General features: G+C 39.7%; 1 protein-coding gene across 5 annotated transcripts; it reads right to left on the reverse strand.

The window, feature by feature from the left end:
* Window positions 1-306: 306 nt before the first annotated feature.
* Window positions 307-23,549, reverse strand: LOC130141983 (AN1-type zinc finger protein 5-like). Of its 5 annotated transcripts, none has more exons than XM_056323374.1 (7): window positions 23,418-23,549; window positions 17,940-18,097; window positions 17,443-17,554; window positions 17,123-17,308; window positions 16,550-16,647; window positions 2,435-2,560; window positions 307-2,218 (listed from the first exon to the last, which is right to left on the reverse strand). In XM_056323374.1, exons 2-7 carry the CDS (start codon window positions 18,088-18,090, stop codon window positions 2,070-2,072), a joined length of 822 nt encoding a protein of 273 aa, XP_056179349.1. In that variant the 5' UTR covers window positions 18,091-18,097; window positions 23,418-23,549; the 3' UTR covers window positions 307-2,069. The 5 variants fall into 5 exon arrangements, with proteins under 5 accessions (XP_056179349.1, XP_056179347.1, XP_056179348.1 ...); XM_056323372.1 differs by having other exon boundaries at window positions 23,315-23,444; XM_056323373.1 differs by having other exon boundaries at window positions 23,013-23,438.
* Between the last annotated feature and the right edge of the window lie 1,093 nt (window positions 23,550-24,642).

Consider the following 24,642-nt stretch of genomic DNA (forward strand, 5'->3'; position numbering starts at 1 on the left):
TGTTTCTGATAAACAATTTTTATGTATTATTCGTCAGTGAAGATGGCTTCTTCCAAAGTCAATATGTGCTGTGCGCTCTGTACTTTTGTTTTTCCTTGGGAAGTGTGTCTGGCATATGTGACATCCATATTTGGATACAGACCCAGACAACTCTGCCCAGGCCTGCTGGCAAAAATTTGAACAAAACACTGTAGTCTGTATACTGGCTGTATTAAAACAGATCCACTGGAAATAACTTCCATAGCCAAAAGGAGAAAAAAACCCCCCGAAAACCAACACCAAAAATCCAAACAAAAACACACGACAAACCACAAATATTTAAAGTTTACTGCTAATATTTCCTTCATTCCCTTTAAGCACATTGTTTTTTGCCAACATCTTTGGTCATCAAGTAGTTACCTGTATTCCAGCTGTTCACGTTTCGGACCTCAACAAAGAATCTTAAACAAGTTGGTATGTCAAAATAAGAAACAAGGACATTGGGTTTAAGGAAAAAACATCTATACAAACCTAGTACAAGCTTTGTACCCCCAACCTCTACAGGGCCACTTCCAAGTTACAGCAATAAGCAAAACCAATGAGCTATCACAAAAAGTATTTCCTTCTGTACATGATTTTTATTATTTATATAATACAGAGCAGAGATGCTGGATAGTGTGATTATGTGCAATATCCAAGTATAAACTATCTGTACATGTTATCTAATACCTAAATTGGAAGAACAAAATTAAAGCAAAAGCCCAATGCTTTTAGTAGCAAAAAAACCTTAAGGACTGAACACTGCAATAAAAGTCAGAAGTAGCATCTCGTGTACATATACAGCTACTTACAGATAAGAGGCATTACTATAATACTAGTCTACTTGATTATATAAAAAAACCCCACAAGTTTCATACATCACAAAAACCCCTTCCATTATAACACAGAAGTGATATTACCAGACAAGCATCAGTGAACTATACTGCCCTTTCTAGTTATTATACAAAGCTGTAGATAACTGAGCCCATGCAATACACCCAAGAACACTAGTCCTACACCCAAGTACAATTAGAAGTGAAAAAGCAGCCCTCCAAGAGTGGTTCCAGCTCCCATTTAAGTCTACAGGAGTCATGTTGGGTATGGTTTTCCATACCCAACAGTTGTTGCACATGCAATTATTACATTTAATTTTTTTTTTTCATTTAAAAAGCTCCTAATAGCCTTTTTAACTCAGAACACACTGAATTTAATAAGGACATTAATAAACTGCTTCAATACTTCTGCAACTTACAGATGCACGTGTCACTGGACAGAGCTGCTGTGGTATGTCCAAAACACCACACACTAAGCTTTTGTGTTATAAATCAATCTTAGCACAATACTGTGCTACACAACATTTTTAGCTTTGCAAGAAAAATCAGACAACTGTTGCGAGCCAGTTCTTAAATTTCTAACAGGACATTTCCTTTGGGAAACTATTGTTATGACTCTAAAGTTAACATAATTGTTCCAAAATAGTTTTCTTTCATATATATCTGTTTTTTTCCATCTTTCCCATTGCAATTGTTAAAAGACTTTTTATTAACTATGACACCACCACTCATCTTACTGGAAGGTAGCTTACATTCTGCTGAAAAATAACAGTGTGGAAACTAGAAGTAGAACAAAATTTTAAATGATAGGAGCAAACCCAACAACCTTTCTGACATATCCTTCTCCCAAACAGGCATATAATCTTTGGTTGGTGTCATATACCTTGAACATCTCAAAAGGCCAATTGCTGCAAACATGCAGATAGTATGCATCTGTTCAGCACATGTAAACTAGAGCCTGTCTTCTATGCATGTGTATTCCTGTGCAGGTTCTGATCATCCAGTCACATTCTGAGGAGAACATACACATTTTTAAGGGCTGTATCTATCCAATTCTGCCTGTAACAAACACTCAAACATTCTGAAGTGTCATAAAGACAAACAAAGCTAAAATTAAAACTCTGGAGAACAAAGGAAAATGGCCATGCATCTGCTCTTTAACACTTTCCTAGGGTATATTAAAATAAAACAAGTCAGTCTTTTCTCAAGTAGGCTAGTTTATATTCTCTGGATTTTTTCCGCCACCACAACTGGATTTTCTTTCCTGATTTTTGCTGCAGCTTCTGCTTTGTAATCATATGGGCAGTTATGCTTGTCAGAATAACGGTGAAGTCCACAAAATAAGTTTCCACACCTGCAATCAAATCCTGTACAAAGAAAAGTAGAAGCAGCATTACTAGGAAGCTTCAGACTTAAGCAAGCTATAAGGGCTTACCCAGTACAATGGGGGTATTTTGCATCTACTTTAACAAACAGATTAAGTGAAACGGACATTAATGACTATGGATATTTCAACAAATTTAATCTAGTAAGAGGCAACTAGTCATATAGATCTGTTCAATATTGACAAAGTGCTCTCATACCCGTAAGGCCAACCTTCTTTCTGCACATGAAACATCTATTGTTCTTTGGTTTAGGCAGTTCAGAACCTTTCTCTTCACTCTGTGAAATACTAGGTTGAGAAACTGATGGGCTTGGTTGAGTAACAACTGTTAAAGCAAGCAAGAGAAACAAAGGTTAATTTTTTCCTTTTTCTTGACTTCACTAGCCACTCAGTAGCATGCTTGTATTAACAGTTAATTTGCCTCTACTAAGACCCTGAAGTTTGTCTGAAGTACTAAGTAGAATAGGTATTCTGTTAGCTTCCCTTTTATCTCTACAGAAAGATAAAGTTTTCCCCACTGCTCCATCATCTAGAAAATACAGAATACCTAGCGTTATCAACTGTATACACCCATATTAGGTGTAAAGGCTTGGAAAGCATTCCAGAAGTTCCATGTACATACAACATTAAAAGTCATATTATCTAGTTTCAATTAATCTAAAACAATAATAACATTGTCAGTTAAAGTTGTTGAACAGAGGGGGTACTTGTGGAAAAGTCGGTAGGAACATATTTTATAAACAAATGACATTTAAAGTAGTGCTTTTTTATCATAGCACCAAGTTACTCTGCCACTATACTTGCAAAGTCAGATGATCTAAAACCTCAGTCAACCAGAGCAGCTAACATTCTTGAGATTCAAACCACTGGTTCTGTGATACACCAAACATGTCAGTACAAACCATGCAGCTCAAAAGAGCCCTCGTTTCAGACACTTTTTTCAGTAAATTAAAGAAAAAAAAGTACATATTTACATTGGATATCTGTATCTTTGTACTATATGCAACCTTAATGATCAAGCAGGTAGAGTCAAAATCACTTTTTCAATTGCCTTTGTCATGAACACTTTTGGTCAAATTTGTCACATTTTACTCAAGTTCTCTGCAGGATAAAAGTGGGTCCTCCTGTGAACTTCTGTGGATCTGTTTTCTTTGAAAAATTGATTTTAAAAACAATTGATTAAAATCCTTTTAATACTCAAATTAGTAGAGGAAAGTCAAGGGAGGTATGTTCATATAACAATTTTAACACATACAACCCAAGGAGTCTATTCCTGTTCAGTTTTCCTGGACACTCAGTTGCATGATTATATCTATTGGGTTTGTTTGTTTGTTTGTTTGTTTTAAAAAAAAAAAAAAAAAAAAAGATAGTGAGCAAACTATATAATACATTCCAGGATTAATGATTGAGAACATAGGCTTAAAGGACTCATTTGTAGCCAACTTTATGTACACAAACAGGATTTCTTAGTTGAGAACCTTTTGGATCAATAAGCATTGTATTCTGTAAAAAATGGATTTTTCCAGACATCATGAACCCCTTATAGTTAATATTTTATTATCTTTACTATTAATACCTCCTCCCTTAACTTTTTAATTATGTTCATATGCCTATTATCACTAACACAAGACCTCACAGATCCAAGTCCCATTTCACAATTCACTGTAGAAGTTGAAAGCACCTCCAGTCAGTAGTCCATGTTCCAGATTGTAAATAAAATTCAGAAGTGACAAACTTTCAGAGGTAACTAGGAACTTTCAGTGCTTGTACCAAAGAAGTTTTATACAGGAAAACAATATTTTCTTCTACAATATTATAACTATAACAGTCCTAAGGAACAACAATTTTATTTTTTATATATTCTATAGATTTTTCTAGAGAGCATGAAGAGTTTGGTGTCAACACTATTTTGCCAAGTCTGAGGCTAATGATACCATTCAGTCTTAGATATACGATACTTTTTTTCCATATTTAAGCATGCTACTGGTAAAAAGCAAAAGGTACAGAACTAAAATCATTACTGTAACTAATACTTTTCAGAGTAGTTTCCACAGCTGTTTAGTTTAAAAAGGCAATTCCTTTGTCTTGACAATTAATATTTTCTAGATTAATAGATGTAATCTTTTAAACTTGTCTTTAAACCCCAAGGAAAGCATTCAGTATCAGATAATCTAGTTGAGAGCCTGCGGAGAAAAAAAAATCAGGTTAGAAAATACTGACACCACAGCGTAAGCCTGTCTGATACCACACACCTTAGCTGACAGGCATTATCTACAGCATTAAGAAATTGATTAAACATCTCCCAAACCAAGAAGCATAGTCAAACTCCTTTCAGATTTTTTATATTCCCAGTCTGTTTAAAATAAGACACTAGTTATAAGCCATGGCAGACAAAAAAAGGGAACCTTCTGATTCTCTCCCCCATCCCGCTCTGGGGGAGCAAGCTAGCAGCAGTGTGCTGTTCAGCTACCTACCAGGGTTAATCCACAACAGGCCTTTTTGGGACCCAAAAGGGTCTTGAAGGGTTCCAGTCAAATGTGTCATTATCTTGAACGTGCTAGATCAAATTTATAGCCGTAATTACTGTTTAGCTATTACTTGGCAGGCTCCTGTGCTTGCCTCACAATATATTAGAGTCTAGTGCTTGTTAGTGGCTGCTTTTTGCTTTCACTGCTTGCTGTACCACTTCACTGCTTATCTTACTCTGCTGTGTCTGGGAACATTTTGTAAACAGTGATGGCAATGCATGTGGGCTGGCAGATGGCCAGGGCATTGCTGCTGTTCTGAACAGGCTGGAACTCCATGGGAAGTCAAGTCAAAGGGATTGTGACCTGTGGATGAGTCCACATGGGAGTAGGACACCCTGAAGCATTCGGCTGTGAGTATGTCTGTGCCACGGCAGGTCTACCTCTGAAGGTATTATGGCCCAAGGATAAGTCCACACTGGAGAAAGTACACCTTGAAGCATCTGTGGCTGTGGATATAAGTCCACAACACAGCAGGTAGACTCCTGAAAAGAGTGTGGCTGAGTGTAAAGACACACTGGAGCAGGTATATCTAACAGCATTGTGGCCTATGGAGAAGGCTGTGCTGGAGCAGGTGCACCTCAAAGCAACTGTGGCTGTGGTTAAGTCTATGCCACAGCAGGTATACCCCTGGAGAGACTGTGGCTCATAGATAAGACTCCACTTGGAGCAGGTACAACCCTAAGGGACTGCAGTCTGTGGTTAAGTCCAAGTCTGAGCAGGGGCAAGGGGTTTATTGCAATGTTAAGCCCTATGGCCTGGTAAAAAGGGGTCAGGGTAGAGATTATAATGGATATACCTTTAAACTATTGTAACCCATGATTTGAGTTTCATGTTATAGGAATGACTATAGCAGAAACCACCTGAACCAGTGGAGGACAAGCCTCACAAGAAGCAGTTCAAGTACAGCAGTGATCTGACCTGAGCTCACTGAACCATCAAGGCAAAAAGGTAGTCTAGTAGATCATTGTGTCATAAAAAAAAAATTAAAAATTAATCCAAGGGAAAATGTTACCAACTTCTACAAATGTACCTCTTACTCCTCCATATAAACACTGAGAAGCGTTCACTGCCACAACCAACAACATGGGAACTAGAACACAACGATAATCCCAAGTGTAAAGGCCCATTTCTCAAAAGAGCTGCCAAACAGGATCCTTCTCCCACAACTAAAATATATTCCAAAAAGGAAAAGCAGATAATGTGCAGAAATGGGCAATTAAAAGGTCCCAATACAAGGAGATTGTGCAGGGCCCACTAAACCAGTATTCAAGTGTTCAGTTTATAACTCTAAACAGGCAACACCTGCAGAGAGGAAGTATCTTCCCACTTTTATTAATAGCTCTAACTGTGCTGGCATTAGTTTTAATAATGAAGTCCTCAGTAGCTTCTGATTAATAGCTAGAACAGGGACAACACCCTTTAACTAAAACTCACACATCAAAACAAAACTCCCTTTTTCAAATCGTGTCTCAAATGAAATACTATAAGTTTTAGTTTTTCTGGCATGACATTAGCAGCCAAATTCATCAGATACTATCCTGAAAACTGGTCATCACAAGAAGCTCCCTCTAGCATACAAGCCAAATTAACTGGGCAACTACAATGCCATTCAATATATTAAATTCATTTAATACCAGAAATCATACCATGTTAATCATCAGGAATTAAATCAATAGACAAAAGCTGAAACAATATTAGGAATATGGTTGTTATTGTTATGTGCACACATGCTTTATCACCTTAACAGAGTTCTTGTTGGCACGTAGTCTCCATCACCATGGTCATTTCTCTTGCCAACCATCAGCTCAGGTTACCAGATTAGCTTTGTTTCACTTCAATTTTATGAGACCAGTTCTCCTGCTACAAGGTTGAAGAACTTGGGAACAAAATAAGTTTTCAGAACTGGGCATTATTTTTTAATTATTAATAAAAGACAATAAGTTAAGCCACAGGCATTGTAAAATGCAGTACTATCAGGAACAAAACAGGCACAGGGGATGCCATCTGGACAAGCTTAAGAAGTGGGCCCATGTGAACCTCATTAGGTTCAACAAGGCCAAGTAGAAGATATTGATTGAGAGTAACCCTGCCAAGAAGGACTTGGGAGTACTGGTGGATAAAAAGTTGGGCATGAACCAGCAATATGCACATACAGCCCAGAAAGCCAAATGTATCCTGGGCTACATACAAAGAATAGCTAGCAAGTCAAGGGAGGCAAGCCTCCCCCTCTACTCTGCTCTCATGAAACCCCACCTGGAGTACTGAATCTAGCTCTGGTGTCCTAGAAGACAAGGCAGGCATGGACTTGTTGGAGCAGGTCCAAAGGAGGGCCACAAAAGTGATCAGAGGGCTGGGGCACCTCTCCTATGAAGACAGGCTGAGAGAGTTGGGGTTATTCAGCCTGGAGAAGAGAAGGCTCCATGCAGGAGCGGGCTGGAAACTAGGACCATGCATGGCAATCAGTTAGCTGAGGGGAATGTGCTCGAGCTTGTCTAGACAACAATTAACATGATGAGACATCTTTACAGAGCATAGGGGAGTGGGAGACGGATGGCGCCAAGGATGGCGCCAAGGAAAGGTAACACCTTGCGGTTAATTGATGGTAGTTAACCACCAATCAGGGATTGCCTAGTATGCAATGCTTAGCTTCAAGAACCAATCTGTTTAAAACGCGCACCTTCTGAAAGTGTATATAAACTCGTGCTTCTGTACAATAAATTGACATTTGCTTGCATCAAGCTGCATCCCGTCTCTTCATTCACCGCAAATTGGTGACCCCATCGTGATACGTTTAGGGATCTGATGTGAAGGGCTCTCGAATCACCTAACTGAGCGACATGCAGCGAATCCCACAGAACTTTGAATGATCTGCTGAAAGGAAGCAGGAGCCGGCCAGAAATCCCTCCAGAGTTGAGAGGTGAGCTGTGGGAAATCCGTAATGGGGAATCAGGCTTTGTCCCCAGAAAGAGACGTATATGGACTCATAAAGGGTCTTCTAGTCAGATCAGGGAGTCCGTGCCTCAGTCTCCTCAAATGGTGACCCCTATGGTGGTGTTCCGAAGCCTTGGAAGAATAAGGACGGAAAAAAGACAGCTCGTGGAAGAGGGCTGTGTTCCGGAGGAGACGGCTTGGCTGAACGATCGTCTTGCTGTCTGGACCAGGCGGACAACCTAAACCCTGAGGATAACACCTGTATTCATCGAGACAGGTGAGCAGCCAAGAAACTTTAGAGACTTTGAAAGAATGAAAGTGTGTACATACAGCAGCCAATTGTATGATGCTGCCGCGGAGGGGAACTCCGTGTCGGGAATGCATTTAACATCATGGTGGCAAATTCTGACTACTCTTTGCCAAGTGTAGACTAATTCTACTAATGGTGCTAAACCAGAGGAAGCTGTAAATTCCACCGACAGTGCGACTCTTCTCAACACACCATCAGTGATGGCGATTCCGTCCACACCTCCTCTGCCCCCAAAGCTTCTGTCACTGATTGCAGCGACCCTCACAACACAGGAGCAAGCACGGGAACAGGACAACTCGGACAATGATTTTATTGACACTGATAAACCTTTTGATCCAGGTCCTATAGATCTGGAAAAGGAGCTAGACCTTTCCCCCACCCCCTCGTCTCTCCTGATGCATTGATTGTATTTTGGGGAGGGTGAAAGGAAATCTGAGGGATTGGTGGCAAGAATGCAAGTGGGAAGCGCTTAAGTGAGGGGTTTTGGGAGTTGCTATGGCATGTTCAGCATTTTGTCAGACAAATCAACCTCCAGAGTGGCAGCCTTTGCAATACGAGGCTGTTAAAGGGTTAAGCAAAGCAGTGCAGGAAGGGAGGATTCATAATACATTTGCTATGTCCCTTCTTGAAGTGATGGCAGAGCCTTATACGCTCACACTGCATGATTGGAAGTTATTGCTTTGTATGGTACTAACTGATACGGTATATGATGTGGTTATTTGATTTTTGTGAGCTATGTGTAGTGGCCTTGACTGAAAACCTTAATCCGGGAATTGCTGTTAACTAGGAGCAGTTGGCTGGAGAAATTAACTGTGCCGATTCTGTGACTCAGGCAAGGTATCCCAGGGACAACTGTTTGCAAATGAATGAGATGGCTATTAAGGCAGTCAGGATGCGTGAGTCTTGCCACAGTCTTGCAGGGTCCTAGAGAGTCACTAACTTTAATACTAACTTTATTGATTGGCTTCAGAATATTTTGCAACAAGTCGAACATCAGGAAGCTCAAGGGTTGCTTTTAAAACAACTAGCTATAATGCCAATGAAAATTGTAAACGGGCAACTTTCACAATTGCAACCCCAACATGTGTCAAATGATTGTAACGCAGAACTCACAGCAGACTGTAATTCTCAGGCTGAGTTCTGGAATGCAGCATAACAGATTTTTGCTTCTCTAATCTCTTCTGTAAGAATAGTACACGCTCTTAACTTGCTTAGTAAATTAGGCTGCTAGCTTGCTAAACAAAGTAATACTACAAATACTGTTCTTTTTTTCTGGCTTATTAACAGATGTTGATTCTGTCCATCATATGTTGCTACAGAACCGAGTTGCTATTGATTTTTATTATTAGCACAGGGACACTAGTGTGAAGACTTTGATAGGATGTGTTACGTGAATCTGAATGACCACTGTGAATTAATTTACAAAAGTATACAAAACTTACAGGCCTTAAAACAAAGACCTGCAGCAGAGTCACGGGCGGGATGCCTTTGGTCTCTTCTCACGGCTGGGAAACTTTGGGCCATGACTCAAAAGTATTACAGGATTTATTATAATTATCTTTAACCACCTTATTGATGTTTGCCTTATGTCTCCCATGCCTTTTTTTTTTTCCTGTATTCAGTGTTTAGTTTATTGTAACATAAAGCAGGTCATGGTCACCCAGCTACACACCCCCTTTGCCTCATCGCAATTGACAAGCAAAAAAGAGGATAGAGAATGTCTGAAGAGAGATATAGGAGAGGAAACTGGAGAATATTTGACCTAACAAGAGATGAGAGAATAGCTAGGTATTGTGAAGGAGAATAGGAAAGATGAACATGGTTATCTAGTGTTTAATAGGTGTCTGCACGCTTGTAGAGATATATAGCTATGTAACTACATGAACGATTCCTGCCCTGAGCCTGGTGGAGCATACAGCTGTGGTTTGTGCCCGGGCTCAGAGATGTAAATAGGGGCTTCTCTGTTATGGTAAAAGTGTTTCTCTTTGCATAAAAAAAGAGATGGAATGAAGGGAATGACCCCAGAGGTATGTTCAGAGAAGGCATGCTATGTTTAGAACTTTTTGACTGAACCAGTTCTTGTTTGGTGTGCCCTTCCATCTATGTATAATGTTAATCCAAAAGAAGCTGATATTGTTTACACTTTGAATGTCGATAACTGTCTTTCTGTAGATGCTAATGTAGTAGGAGGCTATGATGGGAACGTATTGCAGCGGTTCTTCTCTTATCCAGAGTAACATCAGGGAAATCATTAAAGAGTTAAATCGCCTTGTTTGGTAGGCAGTTCAGAATGTGAGTCAAAATTGCCACTGCTTTTTGTTGTTGGTTCAAGGACATGGCTGTGAGGATTTGGATGGTATGTGCTGCGTGGATTTTAGGCACCCCATTGCAGCAACATGTTATCAAAATCTGAGAAAATGTCAGCCTTTTTGGCATCCATTCACTCAATTGGCAGTATTGTTTGTTTGCTATTGCCTTGGTTGCTGTCATGTTTGCAAGGGCCCTGCAGAACATGGCAAAACTGGTACTAGCTGTTCAAAAATAAAAAGGGGAAATTGTAAAATTGTACGGAACAAAGACAGTGGGTTATTTTGACATTGATAAGACGTCTTAGTTGCTTTTTTATTTGTCCTATTACTTTTACCTTGTTTTTACTCATTCGGTTTCAAAGGTTCTTTTGTGCAACAGGAAGGGGGAGATGCAGGAGCGGTCTGGAAACTAGGACCATGCGTGGCAATCCGTTAGCTGAGGGGAATGTGCTCGAGCTTGTCTAGACAATTAACATGATGAGACATCTTTACAGAGCATAGGGGAGTGGGAGACAGATGGCGCCAAGGAAAGGCAACACCTTGCTGTTAATTGCTGGTAGTTAACCACCAATCAGGGATTGCCTAGTATGCAATGCTTAGATTGGTTCTTGAAGCTGTTTAAAACACACAGCTTCTGAAAGTATATATAAACTCGTGCTTCTGTACAATAAATTGACATTTGCTTGCATCAAGCTGCGTCCCGTCTCTTCATTTGCCGCAGCTCCAGGGAGACCTTATTGCAGCCTTGCAATATAGAAAAGGGGCTTATAAGAAAGATGGGGACAGACTTTTTGCTAGGGCCTGTAGTGACAGGACAAAAGGCAACTGTTTTAAACTAAAAAGAGAGTAGATCGAGACTAGATACAAGGAAGATTATTTTTATTTTTTTTAAATGAGGGTGAGATTCTGGAACAGGTTGCCCAGAGATTATGTAGATGCTCCCTTCCTGGAAACATTCAAGGTCAGGCTGGACAAGGCTCTGAGGAACCTGATCTAGTTGAAAATGTCCCTGCTCATTGCAAGGGGGTTGGACTAGATGACATTTAAAAGGTCTCTTCCAATCCAAACTAGTCTATGATCATAATTCTGCTAGGATTAGGACCAACGTAGTCCTAGTACAAGTGCCTGAAAAAAGCCACTAGTGTTGCGTTGTAAATTTGGAAAGATTTACTTCACTCAGTCTAAAAATACAATGCATCTTTAAAGCAGACAGAGGGGAAACAGCAAGGTCTGATGATTGGAAGTAAGCCACAAGCTTGATGCATGACAGCCATTCAACCTATACATAGAAAGGTCCTACAAACAGGAAGAACAATGCTACTCTGATCCCAAAGTATTCAAGCCACAGTGACTGAGACTTCTGAAAAAGTAATAACTAAACTTTCAGAAGTGACAGTGGTTTTCCCTTACATAAACCAATACAGCTGGAGCAGTTCATGAAGGACTAGCATGGGTCCCTCCCACAGGATATAGAGCAGGGAAAAAGTGCAAGGAAGAAGTAACAGCAGAGAGGAACTGTTATGAACTGACTGCAACCCTCCATTCCCCCTGTATCACTCGGACTAGAGTGAGGAGGTAGAAGAGTCTGAAATAAAGGAGTGAAGTTGAGCTGGGAAGGGGGGAAGGGAATTTTTAGTTTTCTCTTTGTTTCTTACCATCCCACTCTCTTTTTAATTAGCAATAAATTTAATTCATTTTCCCCCAGTTGAGTCTGTTTTGCCTGTGACAGCAACTGGTAAGCAATCTCCCTGTCCTTACCTCAATCCATAACCTTTTCCATTTTTTTTTTTTTTTAAATCCTGTCCTGTTGAGGAGTGAAAGAACAGCTGAGTTCTGAGGGCATCTGGCAGTCAGCCAAGGTCAACCCACTACACCTCCTCATATTTAAAGCAATCTCTATACCCAAACAAATTATCCAAAATAGGACCCTAACAGTTTAACAAGCTGCATTAACTTCCCCAATACTAGGGAAGCAGTAAGCATGCCAGTAAAGAGTTAAATGCTTGAGAGCACACACAAAAAAAAAATTATCTTGTTTTAAGCATTCTAACTACTTTTACATGAAGGTAATTCTCAAATCCCACCATGGAAAAATTGGGAAAATTAAAACAGAAAAAGGAATAAAGGTAATGTACAAAAAGCACCCAAAAGCCATCAGAAAAACATACTGCACTTCTGCAGTACCAGAATTGGAAACTATACCACATATTTATGTAATCCTTACACTGCACATTAAGATGTGCAAATGTGTGAAAATAAGATGGATAGTATTTGTTATGCTTTATCAAGCTTGAGAATATTTTATTCTTTAGAAACTGCAATTGATATGCTGATCTAGGTGCCCATGATAAAAAGCTAAAGAATAAATTGCATTTTTAATTTGATGCCAAAGAACTGGCATAAAACTATTCTGCAGCACATAACTAACCTCCCACATGCCCAACAACTGACAAGCACATCAAATATTTTTACTCTTACTTCAATATAACAGATACCCCTGTTTAAGTATCACACTGAAATATGGCTTAATTTAGTTACCATCAAGACAATGTCTGTTGCACATCACTCAAGATACAATAGCATCCTATCAGCAACAAGTACAGGACCAACAGTTGGGTTCTCAGTCTTATATTTTTAAAGATAGACAGCTTCAAGACTTAAGAGATTATTAGTTCCATTTCAGAATTGTTTCAACCAGGAACATCTACTCAATGATTATTTAAACATACTTGTTTTCAGAACAGTTTGAGTTTAGTGCTCAATATGTAAGTCAGCTCTTTTGCATGGATCTTTTATTGTCGCTTAAACCTGCTAAAACAAAACAGGTTTCTTAAAGACCTCAACTATGCCTCACCAACTTGGTAATGGTATTGCTCTGATGTAATAATCAACACAAGGAAAGTAAAGGAGTTAGATAAGAGGTATTTTTGCATTTAATTCCTGTAAATCAACATTAAAAACATAAATATGAACAATATCTCCGGACTGCTTGAGGTATATCCTGACTTTGCCCAAGACTGGACTAGAACTCAATCCTTAATAAGTTTAGAAGTATATCAAAAGCCTATAAAATGCATGATATAATTAATACCCAAGTATGAACCAGAGTTTTTGATATAAAGGTCTTTATTCCACTGACTTGCGAACAGTTCATCAGATAAGCAACTGGACTGAACACATGCCACCATTCAATTACAGAACTACAGCAAACAAAGTTAAACTAAGAAATTGCAAGTTACAAGTTACAACAAAATATAGCATATTAGACATCTAAATTACAACTGACTAGGCCAGTTACATCCGTCATACCTTTCTTCTTTCAAATGCTAAGATACAGTTAATTGCCTTCAGACTTGATTAGTTCTGAATGAGAACCCAGGTTACAACCTCAACAAACCTGTAAAGTTTTATTTTTCTCAGCTTCAGAACCTTCTAGATTCAGATGTTTAAGTCTCAAAAGAAAGACAATATACTTTTAGTCCACAGACTTAAAGACAATTGTCCAGATCTAACTATTTAGAACTTTCTGGCTTGCAGACGAGAACAAACCTTCATAGTACTGAAGACAAAAAAAAAGGAGACATACTTTGCTTGAAGGTTATGTTTGTTCCTGACCTACCATCTGATAGACAGTTATGAAATTCAATTGCCAGGGCAAGACAACAAAACTAAATGTTGCTAATAAAAAGACTGTTGTGACAGACTATCTTAAAGAATTACATCTCATAGAAAGTAATCTCTTTGTTATGAAGTGACATGAATTATCTACTATTGTTTCAGCTCCTCCTCAAGAGGCCAACACATGACTGGCTGCTGCTGGAAAAGAGAAAGAAAAAAAAAGAAAATGGGACTACCCCAAACACAATAGGGATTTATAAAGAGTTGAGGCCAGCTTTTCTTGACTGCAAGACACTTACCAGATCAATGTACTAGTGAATAAAGCAAACACTTGGTATATCTTAAATGTCCAATAAACCCTTTGTAATCTAAGAATAGTGTATAAGGACACTGTTCTATGCTGCCTAAAATCTACCCCCAACTTGATGAACTTCTACTTTTAGAGCAGCTGAAGACTGTTTCAAGAATTTATGGATATGTACTAAGGAAGACAATTTTGTTATAGAAATTGTTTTTTTCCAAACATTTAAATTCCATGGTAGTTTTCCCAATTATCTCTTGTCGTGATTTAACCCCAGCTGGCAACAAAGCACCATGCAGCCACTTGCTCACTCCCCCCACCCAGCAGGGTGGGGAGGAGAATCAGAAAGGAATGTAAAACTCGAGGGTTGAGATAAGAACTATTTAATAATTTAAACAAAAAAAAAAAAGAACAATCACAACAATAATAGTTATAATGGAAACATTGGAAAAGAATAAAATCCAAAGGAAAAGGGAGAAAGGAAAACGAGTTATGCATAGTACAACTGTTCACCACCGGCTGACTGATGCCCAGCCAGTCCCCAAGCAACGATCCCCAGGCCCCAGCTAACCCTCCAAGTTTATATACCAAGCATGATGTCCCATGGTATGGAATACCTCTTTGGCTGACCTGGCTGTGTCCCCTCCCAGTTTTTGTGCCCCTCCAGCCCTCTGGCTGGCAAGGCCTGAGAAATCAAAAAGTCCTTGACTTGGCATAAACATTACCCAGCAACAACTAAAAACATCAGTGCATTATAAAGATTGTTCTCACATCAGAGCCAAAACACAGCACTGTACCAGCTACTAAGAAGAAAGTTAACTCCATCCCAGCTGAAACCAGGGCATCTCTACACAAGCTTTAACAGAGCTTTTACTGGTTTCAACCTGTAAAATAATAATCTTGAGTTGCTTTTAGGAATTTTTTCCCCCCATTCTAGTCAATAATGCTGCGTGACACTACCATTTAGTTGCCTTGTTATGAGAAAATGGATAGTGTCAAACATAAGATTGACCTTTACAGTTGGCAAAGTGACAAATCCTTATTGGCAGTTTTAGTAAGACAAAAATTCAGCTATTATTTAACCACTGCTACTATTTTATGTATTTCTTTCCTGCCTGTCACTTTTTCAGGTAGCAATTCATAACAAGACAATATGAGTTTATAAACACTGTAACAAAGTATAAATTTCTAAGTTACATACAATAAGCCTCTTCAGATAATATAAGTTACAAGAAATCAAAACATGTAAAAATCTCCTCTGTCTGTACATAATGAAAAAAAAAATATAGTAAAACCAACTGTAATTTAGTTCAAGTCACAATTTTAACTTAACATGACAAAATAGTAAAACCTGTGTACAAACACTGAGCAATTAACTGTCAGCTATAACAGCAGTCTTATTGACAAAGATGCATCTATATAGTGCTGAGCGGTACCTTCTGGAATTTTTAACTCTGACGTTAAAAAAATCATTTTATCTTCAGTTGTAGTGAAGAGATTTTCCTATTAAACATCAGCTTTTAATGTTTTAAAACTGTTTCGGAACTGTTAAAATTAAGTGTCAATACCTATAGATATCAAACAAGTACATTAAGATACCCATTTGAATAAACTGCTATATAATAAAACATTAATTCAATCACTCACTAGTAGTTAGGGAAGCACTCTCTCCCCACCTCACACAAAGAAATATTTTACACTTCAAAGTTTAAATACTACAGGTACAACCTTCCTGAACAGGAGTAAAACTTTTAAACTGAATATTCTCACTAAACAATTAATGCCATAAGTATTCTATATCCACATAATATTTTGGTTAGATCTACTGATTACTCAATTAGTCCAAGAACCTTTAGCAGTATTTGTTAGCATTTTAAAATCAAGTATTCCCTTCTCCCCCACTTTCATGCTTCTGAAGAATAGAATTTAAGAACTCTGTTCTTCAGATGCAACAAACCATTTTGATTGCCATGAGTCAGCAGGAACTGTATTGCTAGATTTTATATAGAAATCAACATTGACTTCAAAATTTAACATCTTGCACCTAGATACAACTGGAGTGTCTTTTAAAAATGAAGGTTTGATAGTCAAAACACTCCTCAAATATCAAGTTATCTACTGAAATTGAACATGTGTCTGAAAACTATTCCAGTGCTAGTCATTTTTCTTGATTCTAAGGGTACTAATACTCAAGAAGCATCCATAATTAACAGTTCCTCAAGGTCATCACTTGAAGGATATGCCTACTTAAGGGAAAGTAAATAAATTGTCAGCTTCTGTGAAGTCAGTTGTACCCAGTGTTACTCTGCAAACATACCTGGCTTGGTCTTTTTTTTCGGTGATACTTTTTCCTCTCTTGAAATGCTCATTTCTGTCATTTGCTGCATTACAGGCAAAGCAGCAACAGGCACATTTCTGTTTACATACAGTGAAATGGGTAATTAGTTTTGAGTTCATAAGAGCTTAAACCACCAAAATACATCAATAGACTACCTGATCAGTTGTTATTGATACACATTCCTGACCTGTACTTCTATCTCTCTTCCTTAGAATAAACTAGACAATCTGTAGCAAATATTTCCCCAGATAATCCAGAAATGTCCTTTTAATTGCAGTAGTCCAAGACCAAATGTTAATTAGTTCTCATTTCCAAAGTTTCAAAAAACACTGTCAGGTACACTGTCCCTTTTTCCTTTGCAAAAACTCACTGTAATAGGGCAAGGTTACTGCAATGTTACTTTAACTTGCTATACACTCCCAGATCATTCAAACCTCAAAATAATACCTTCATCTGGTAAAGGATCTAGAGAACAAGTCTTATGAGGAGCATCTGAGGGAACTGGGGTTGTTTAGCCTGGAGAAAAGGAGGCTTATCACTCTCTACAACTACCTGAAAGGAGGTTGTAGTGGGGCGGGTATCAGTCTCTTCATCCAAGTATCAAGTGATAGGACAAGAGGAAGTAGCCTCAAGTTTTGCCAGGGGAGGTTTAAACTGGATATTAGGAAAAATTTCTTCACCAAAAGTCTTGTCAAGCATTGGAACAGCCTGCCCAGGGAAGCAGTTGAGTCACCATCCCTGGAGGTATTTAAGAGACACGTAGACATGACACTTAGGGACATGGTTTAGTGGTGGACTTGGCAGTGTTAGGTTAACAGTTGGAGTCCAGGATTTTAAGGTCTTTTGCAATCTAAATGATTCTATAATCTTACCTTGTTTTTTCAGGTGTGCTACTAGCAGTACTGTCACAGTTGTTTAAACTAGTGTCTGTTCTCTGTACAGATGCAGAGTCTGAGGTAGGACTGTTTGAACCACTAGCTGTCCCTATATAACAGAAATTTGAGAAGTTAATTATAAGCAAGTTACAGGGTACAAGTTAGTCAAGTAGTTTTGTATACAGTTATAAACCATTTCCAATCATTCATCATTCTACTGCATCTCCTTAAAGACAAACTGTATTGTTAATGACCAAAATACAGGGACTGTGTAAGAATACTTATAGCAGAAGGCAAGTAGAAATGCAAATTAAGGCTCAACACCAAGTGGGCAAGAATATGTTACACAAAAATGCATTTTTATTTTTACAGTGATTTAAGTATTATTCCCTTTGGTATTCATAGTTTTAGTATGCAGCTATTGGAAGATCTCCTGAAATACATTCTGCAATTCTCCTCATCACCTAGACAAAAAAAAAGACTCAAACCCTTACCCATTGGGCTGATTCTACCACTATTCTGCTGTCGCTGAAGATGCTCTTTGTAGCAAACGGAACACATCCCATTTGTCCTAGGATTTCCATAAAATCCACATCCTGTACTACACAGCATGGGCCCTGGGGTCTGGTTTGCCTCCTGAGCCATTTCAACGCTGTAAATAAAACCAAAAACTACATTAGGAACTGATGTTTCACCAAACTATTACAGAGTTAAAGAATTAAAGCAGGTCTGCTTACATTGCCCACAAAAAGGGATGTTTGCATTTTTTAAAATGGCTATATGAATGTTAAGATATAATTTAATAGTTCTATTGTATTGATAAGTAACATCATTAATAACCACCGAGAAGTAAAAAGCATTATCAGTGTAGTGTGTTGACCTTGGCTGGATGCCAGGTGCCCACCAAGCTGCTCTATTAACTCTCCTTCCTGAATAGAACAGGGAGAGAAAAATATGATGAAAGGTTCATGGGTCAAGATAAGGACAGGGAGAGATCACTCAGCAATTAACATCATAGGCAAAACAGATTCGACTTGGGGGAAAATTAATTTATTTTATTACCAATCAGAGTAGAAACATGAGAAATAAAACCAAATCTTAAAATCACCTTCCTCCCATCCTTCCCTTCTTCCCAGACTCAACTTCACTCCCAAATTCTCCATCTCCTCATCCCAAGCAGCACAGGGGTACAGGGAATGGGGGTTGCAATCAGTTCATCACATCTCTGTTGCTCCTTCCCCTTCGCACTCTTCCCCTGCTCCAGCATGAGGTCCCTTGCATGGGAGACAGTCCTCCATGAACTTCTCCAACATGGGTCCTTCCCACAAGCTACAGTTCACACTGCTCCAGCATGGGTCCTTTCCACTTGTCCCTTCCACAGGGCGCAGTCTTTCAGGAACAGACTGCTCCAGCATGGATCCCCCACAGGGTCACAAGTCCTGCCAACAAGCCTGCCCCAGCATGGCCTTCTCTCTCCATGAGGTCACAGGTCTCACCAGAAGCCTGTTCCAGCATGGGCTCTCCACAGGGTCATAGCTTCCTTCAGGCACATCCACCTGCCCTGGCGTGGGATCTTCCACATGCTGCAGGTGGATATCTGCTCTACTGTTAACCTCCATGGACTGCAGGGGGACAGCCTGCCTCACTATGGTCTTTACCACAGGCTGCAGAGAAGGCTCTGCTCCAGCACCTAGAGCACCTCTTCCCCCTCCTTCATTAACCTCTGTGTCTGCAGAGTTGTTTCTCACTCCTCTCTTCTGGCTGCTGTTGCACAGCAGTGTTTTTCCCTTAGATATGTTATCACAGAGGCACTACCACCGTTGCTGAATGGCTCAGCTTTGGTCAGCAGCAGGTCTGTCCTGGTGCCAGCTGACATTGGCATTATCTGACATAGGGGAAACTTCTAGCAGCTTCTTACAGAAACCACTCCTGTGAGCTGCCACCCACCCACTTCCAAAACCTTGCCACACAAGCCCAATACACATAGTAATACTGAGAAGTAATATATGTCAGACACCATGCTGTGCATGCAGGTTACAACAAAATTGAATTTAACAGCCAACAACAGCTTTATATACCAACCTTTGAGCACTTACAGGGTAGAAAAAAACCTCCACAGCTAGATGGATAGAATAAGAAAGACTAAGTTTGGGTCTACTAAACAATTCTGATTGCAAAGATAAGCTGTGCTGTCTCCAAAAGAATGAACTCCACTTTCAGTAATGTTGATCTTGCCTCATTCTGATATTAATCCCATTATTAGCAGTTCATACTTTTTCAACATGTTAAAAAAAAAATATCCACTGAAGCATGGGCAAGTCATTTCAAAGCTGTATTTTATATCTTTAGAAGTTTCCATAACAAGACCTTTAACTCTGCTTAAATTGTATATGAAGCCCAATACTATTAGTTGGCAACAACATGGATACAACAGGCCCTCAAAACAGATGATCAAAAAGCATTTCTGAAATAAGCTTAGACCAGATTTTACTCATCCAAGAAAAATAAAACAATTATGGACTGTCAAATACATCCATTTACACAGCCTACGCACTTCCAAAAAGCCAGTTAAATCTTTTGTCTTAAAGATATAGGCAGACTTTTGTACCTCCCAAAGGTAGATAATGCTAACCCTCATCTCTGCGAATAAAAATACTTTACCTTCACTGGTAGTTAATCTGCAAAACAAAGCTAGCAGAAAACCTGGTATCATAACCAACTCTTTAGTTCCCAATGGCAATAAAACCGGAATATAGTAATCAAGCTATCTACTACAAATTGAAGACAAGAATAATATTGTGTTTGTGCTCCAAAAATTTAGATTTAGTGGAAGTACTGCCTATGGCACTTGGAGACATTTTAGTGAAAACTAGATTACTACCTTCCTCTAAGAGGATAAGGGATATTTGTCTGCTGAGGCTTATGAGAAAAACATACCAAATGCTAATTAACTCTAATGTATTAAGAAATACTTTTCATAGCTTGAAAAAAGCCACACTACAAGCTGTAACCATATATCTCAACAGTATGACAACTAATTGACAGCAGCATTTGTCTAGCTAATCTAAACATCTGGGATCAAAGTAAATCAAAAGCAGAAGAGTAAAATTAATCTGCTTGCCTGATGGCGGTCACAGGACTTCATCAATTTATACCTTTGTTTCAGTACTACAAAGTGAACTTACATTTATTCTGATATACCTCTATGGCAGTTTACAGCCATACACTAAGTCAACAGACTCAACAGAAAAATTTAAGACCTAAAAATGTTCTCATGTCATTGTAGCTCTATGTTATTATAATACAAATAAATACTGTACTTCTGCCCTTATTATGCAGGTATGTTCAAAGCACTATCAAGAATGCTATCTCAATTGACTTGCTCTGCTTTCAAATTAGCACGTTTTACCACTTACTAAGTTTAGCTTTAGGTATTAATGCTAGTATTAACATATTACAAACTAGACTCTTCATGGCTCCTTTGTCAGCACAGTCTTTCACATCTTGAAATACATGCCCCTAATTGAAAAATCAAGCTGTTATCCAATGCTTAAGAAACCATGCTTTTTCACACTCCAGGTCTAGGTATCATCTCACTAGGTTATAATACACTTTCCAGAATTTAACCTGCTAACCAGGACATTAAAATACACCATTTAATCTTTTGAACCAACAGTGAAAGTAAAGTTTCAGAAGACACAGATTAGACTTCTCCAATTCTTCCCTATGAGGTTTTCTAACAAGATCAATAACTAGCTAAAGCCTTAGAAATTCAGTTCTATTTCCCTAGAAAACTAGCTAATACCATCACATATCTGCTTTCCTGAACTTCTCTCAAACTTGGATCACATAGGTGAACACATTAGCTTCCGCCTGTTACAAGGCTGCAGTGTGAAAGGCTAAGCTAAAGGCACAGACACAAAATCATGTCAACAGGGGCCTCTAAAATCAGCTTCTATTTATATCTCTGAAGACTACCAACTCCAACCCACAGAACTGAAGCAGCCAAGCATACACCAACCATAAGAGGAAAACATGAAGTGCGATTAACATGACTACAGCTTCTTTTCTAGAAGAAAAGGGAGTGCAGATACTTAAATTCAATCAAGAAAACGCATCATCACAAGGTAGTCACCTCAGACATTTTCATATCTATTTCACAGCAAGCACAGGAAACAACTAGCTATGATCAGAGATGCAAGATGATTACTCTCTCACAGTCTTACAAATACATTCCTCAACCTTTTGGTTGGGTGGTTACAACCAAACCCTTGCAAAAAATTATAAAGATCTCTTCTACCCCCAAAAGCTTCGAAGAAGTCTTAACCCTCAAAGATATCCTTGTTTAACCCTGACCTCCCAATATTAAAAAAAAAAAGAGCCATTTTATTCAGCGTGTTAACTTAAACAGTAATTTATGTCACTGATCTTCAGTTACTAGGAAATTTACTCAGCTAAAGTAAAAGGGAAACATAAAAATTTAATTATCCTTAAAGTTAACAAAGTCGCATAACTAAGACATCTTTTTAGTTCCAAATTACAACTAACCTGAGGCATAGTCAACTTAATAACGGCAAATATTTAGATTATTGGAATGATCAATGTAACCAAGGCCTTTTTTGCACAGAGCGCACTTCCAATAAGCTACAACTGAATCCTAACGCTTATGCATTACATGAAGTGCATAATAAATGCACTTAAAGTTATCCTAAGACTTAATATAATAAAGGGAACACAAATATAAACTAATTCCAAGGTTTTATTATTGATTTAAAATTGAGTCAGAGATGGAGCTAAACTGGCTGAATAAATACTTATTTATCTGAATATCCTCAGCTAGAAAATGGTCCACCAAAAAAACCCAAAAATCAAACAAATAGTAAGGATGTTTCAGGTATACGCCTCTCTAACAGTGCTCTAGGTGAAACAAAAAGACAAAGTAAATGCGAAGAATAAAGATCAAACCCGGACATTTCCCAATAAGAAATCCACCTCCATGAGTAAGACAAAAAAGGAAGGCATTGCCAAGTGCTCAAAGCGTGGTACGTTTCAGTCGCCTTCTCTCCACCACCCCCGAAGACACCGGAACACAAAAGACTCGGGGGCTGCTAGGCTACGAAGCGGGGGGTGGAGGAGGAAGGAGGGGATGCCAAGCAGGAAACATAGAGCCCGCGGCACTCCCCACAGCGTCAGGGCCTCTCACAAATCCCTGATTCATGTTCGCACTGGGTGCCGCGCAGCAACCCTCATTCCCCACCGCCCCTCTTCCAGCGAGGGCTGAGGAAGCCTCATCATCTCGCTCCCTTTGTCTGCCCCACTAAGGGGTGCGCGGGGTGCGCGGCAGCCCTGCCCGCAGCCTCCCTTCGTAGCACCCGCCGCGTCAGAGAGCGAGAGGAAGAAGTCCGCCAGAGGAGACAAGAGACGCCCTGCCACCCCTCGCCTCACAGAATACAGCGGAAACGCCGCAGGGAGGCCCAAGTGCGTGTTGTTGTCGTGCCTCCCCCGCCCCGCCCCCACTCGGCAACTGAGCCCGCATCCCCCCCAGCCGCCCCTCAGCGCCCGCGTACCTGCTCCTAGGGAGGGGGCGGACAGAGCGAGAAACCCCACGACCGACGTCGGAGACGCTGCAGGTAGCTCCAGACTGTTTCTTGGAGAGTGAAGGGTAAGAGGGCGTGGGGCACAAAACTAGCAGTGCTACCACCTCTTCCTTCTACGGCAGCAGCACAGAGCGAGACGCGCAGAAGGACGAAAGGAAGACGCAAGAAAGAGAAAGAATCAAGGAAGAACGGCGGAATAAGGAGAGACCCGAACCCGCCGGTCCGCTCGCATCAGTTCTGCCTCCTCTTGACTGCTGCCGAGGCCTACATACCCGCACGCTCCCACGCGGAGGCGGCTAGGGAGAAGGGAAAAATGGACAAGGCACACGCGAGATGGCTCACAGTACTGCCGCCATCGCTTGCAGAGTCACCAACCTCCTCCTCCCCGAGACTGAGGGCTATACAGGAACTGAGACTCCGCGCGTAGTCAAGAGAACGTCTCCTGCCCCCCCGGAGGGGTGGAGAAGCGGAAAGAGCCGAATCCAGAGCAGCGACGACTGTCTCGCGTGGCTTCACCCCGCCTACAGGAGCAGGATAGAACTACGCGCAAGGAAATAAAGGAAACAAAGCTCTGCGTGCCCGCTCCCTCCCCCTCCCCCCCTTCATTTACCCTCATAGCAGACACCTCCACCCCTAATGAATGTTTCTGTTTGAACTTGCACGTGCAGCAGTGTCACAGGTGAATTATTAAGAGAAGTCATCGTTATGGGGTTAACTAAATGAGTTTTAATTATTATTAAAGGATGATCAAATGATAGTTAATCGATGGCTGAATCAAAATTAAATAGTGATCAAATGGTGATTAAGCAATAATTGAATGGTAATTAAACACTGATTGAAAATTATTTAAATGATTGTTTAAATGATAATTTAGACAGCAGATGGATGATGATTTAGACAGTGGTCAAACACTCTACTATTTACACTTCCAATAATTAAGCTATAGATGTATATATATGTGTTGCGAGCATACAATGTACTTTTAGTTCTAATTTAAAATGTTTACCTCGTAGATATCAGATATTGGGTAAAGAGTCTCTCAACCTTGAGGAGTAGCCTTAAGAGATGTATCTGCTTGAGGGGGAGATTGCTACTGTGCAGCCTGCTGCTGTACAGGAGAGCTCAATGGGCTTTGGGGGGCTACAGATATTTATAGCATAAAATGGTTGACTTGTAGTCAAACCCCCCTTTGGTGTATGTGCTGGAGTGTAAGCTGTAGAAGTTTTAGTTTTGTCTAGTCCCAGCTCAGGCTGGTACTGTTAGCTCCTCATAAGGTGTGATCTAGACTCAAGGTTTGCACGTCAAAGATGATTTCAGTCAGGCCTACTTGTCAGTGATGCCTGAATCAAAGTCCTGTTCATTCATTCAGAGTGGGTGCATCCATCACAAGCAGCCATTTATTTTTTTTAACCTCGCACTCCCTTTGTAGCTATATTCTGGATTCATTGGCTATTGTCTACTTACACTTTTATACCTAAACAACTATTAAAGCACTAGTTGGCTACTTTTTTTTTTTAATAGGTTATCTGACTTAATGAGTTGTCTGCAGTAAGTTAGTTATAAAAGAAATTGGATAATTCTGTGCTTGATGGTGGATTTT

Source organism: Falco biarmicus, chromosome W (assembly GCF_023638135.1).
Source record: "Falco biarmicus isolate bFalBia1 chromosome W, bFalBia1.pri, whole genome shotgun sequence".
NCBI classification, from domain to species: Eukaryota; Metazoa; Chordata; class Aves; order Falconiformes; family Falconidae; genus Falco; species Falco biarmicus.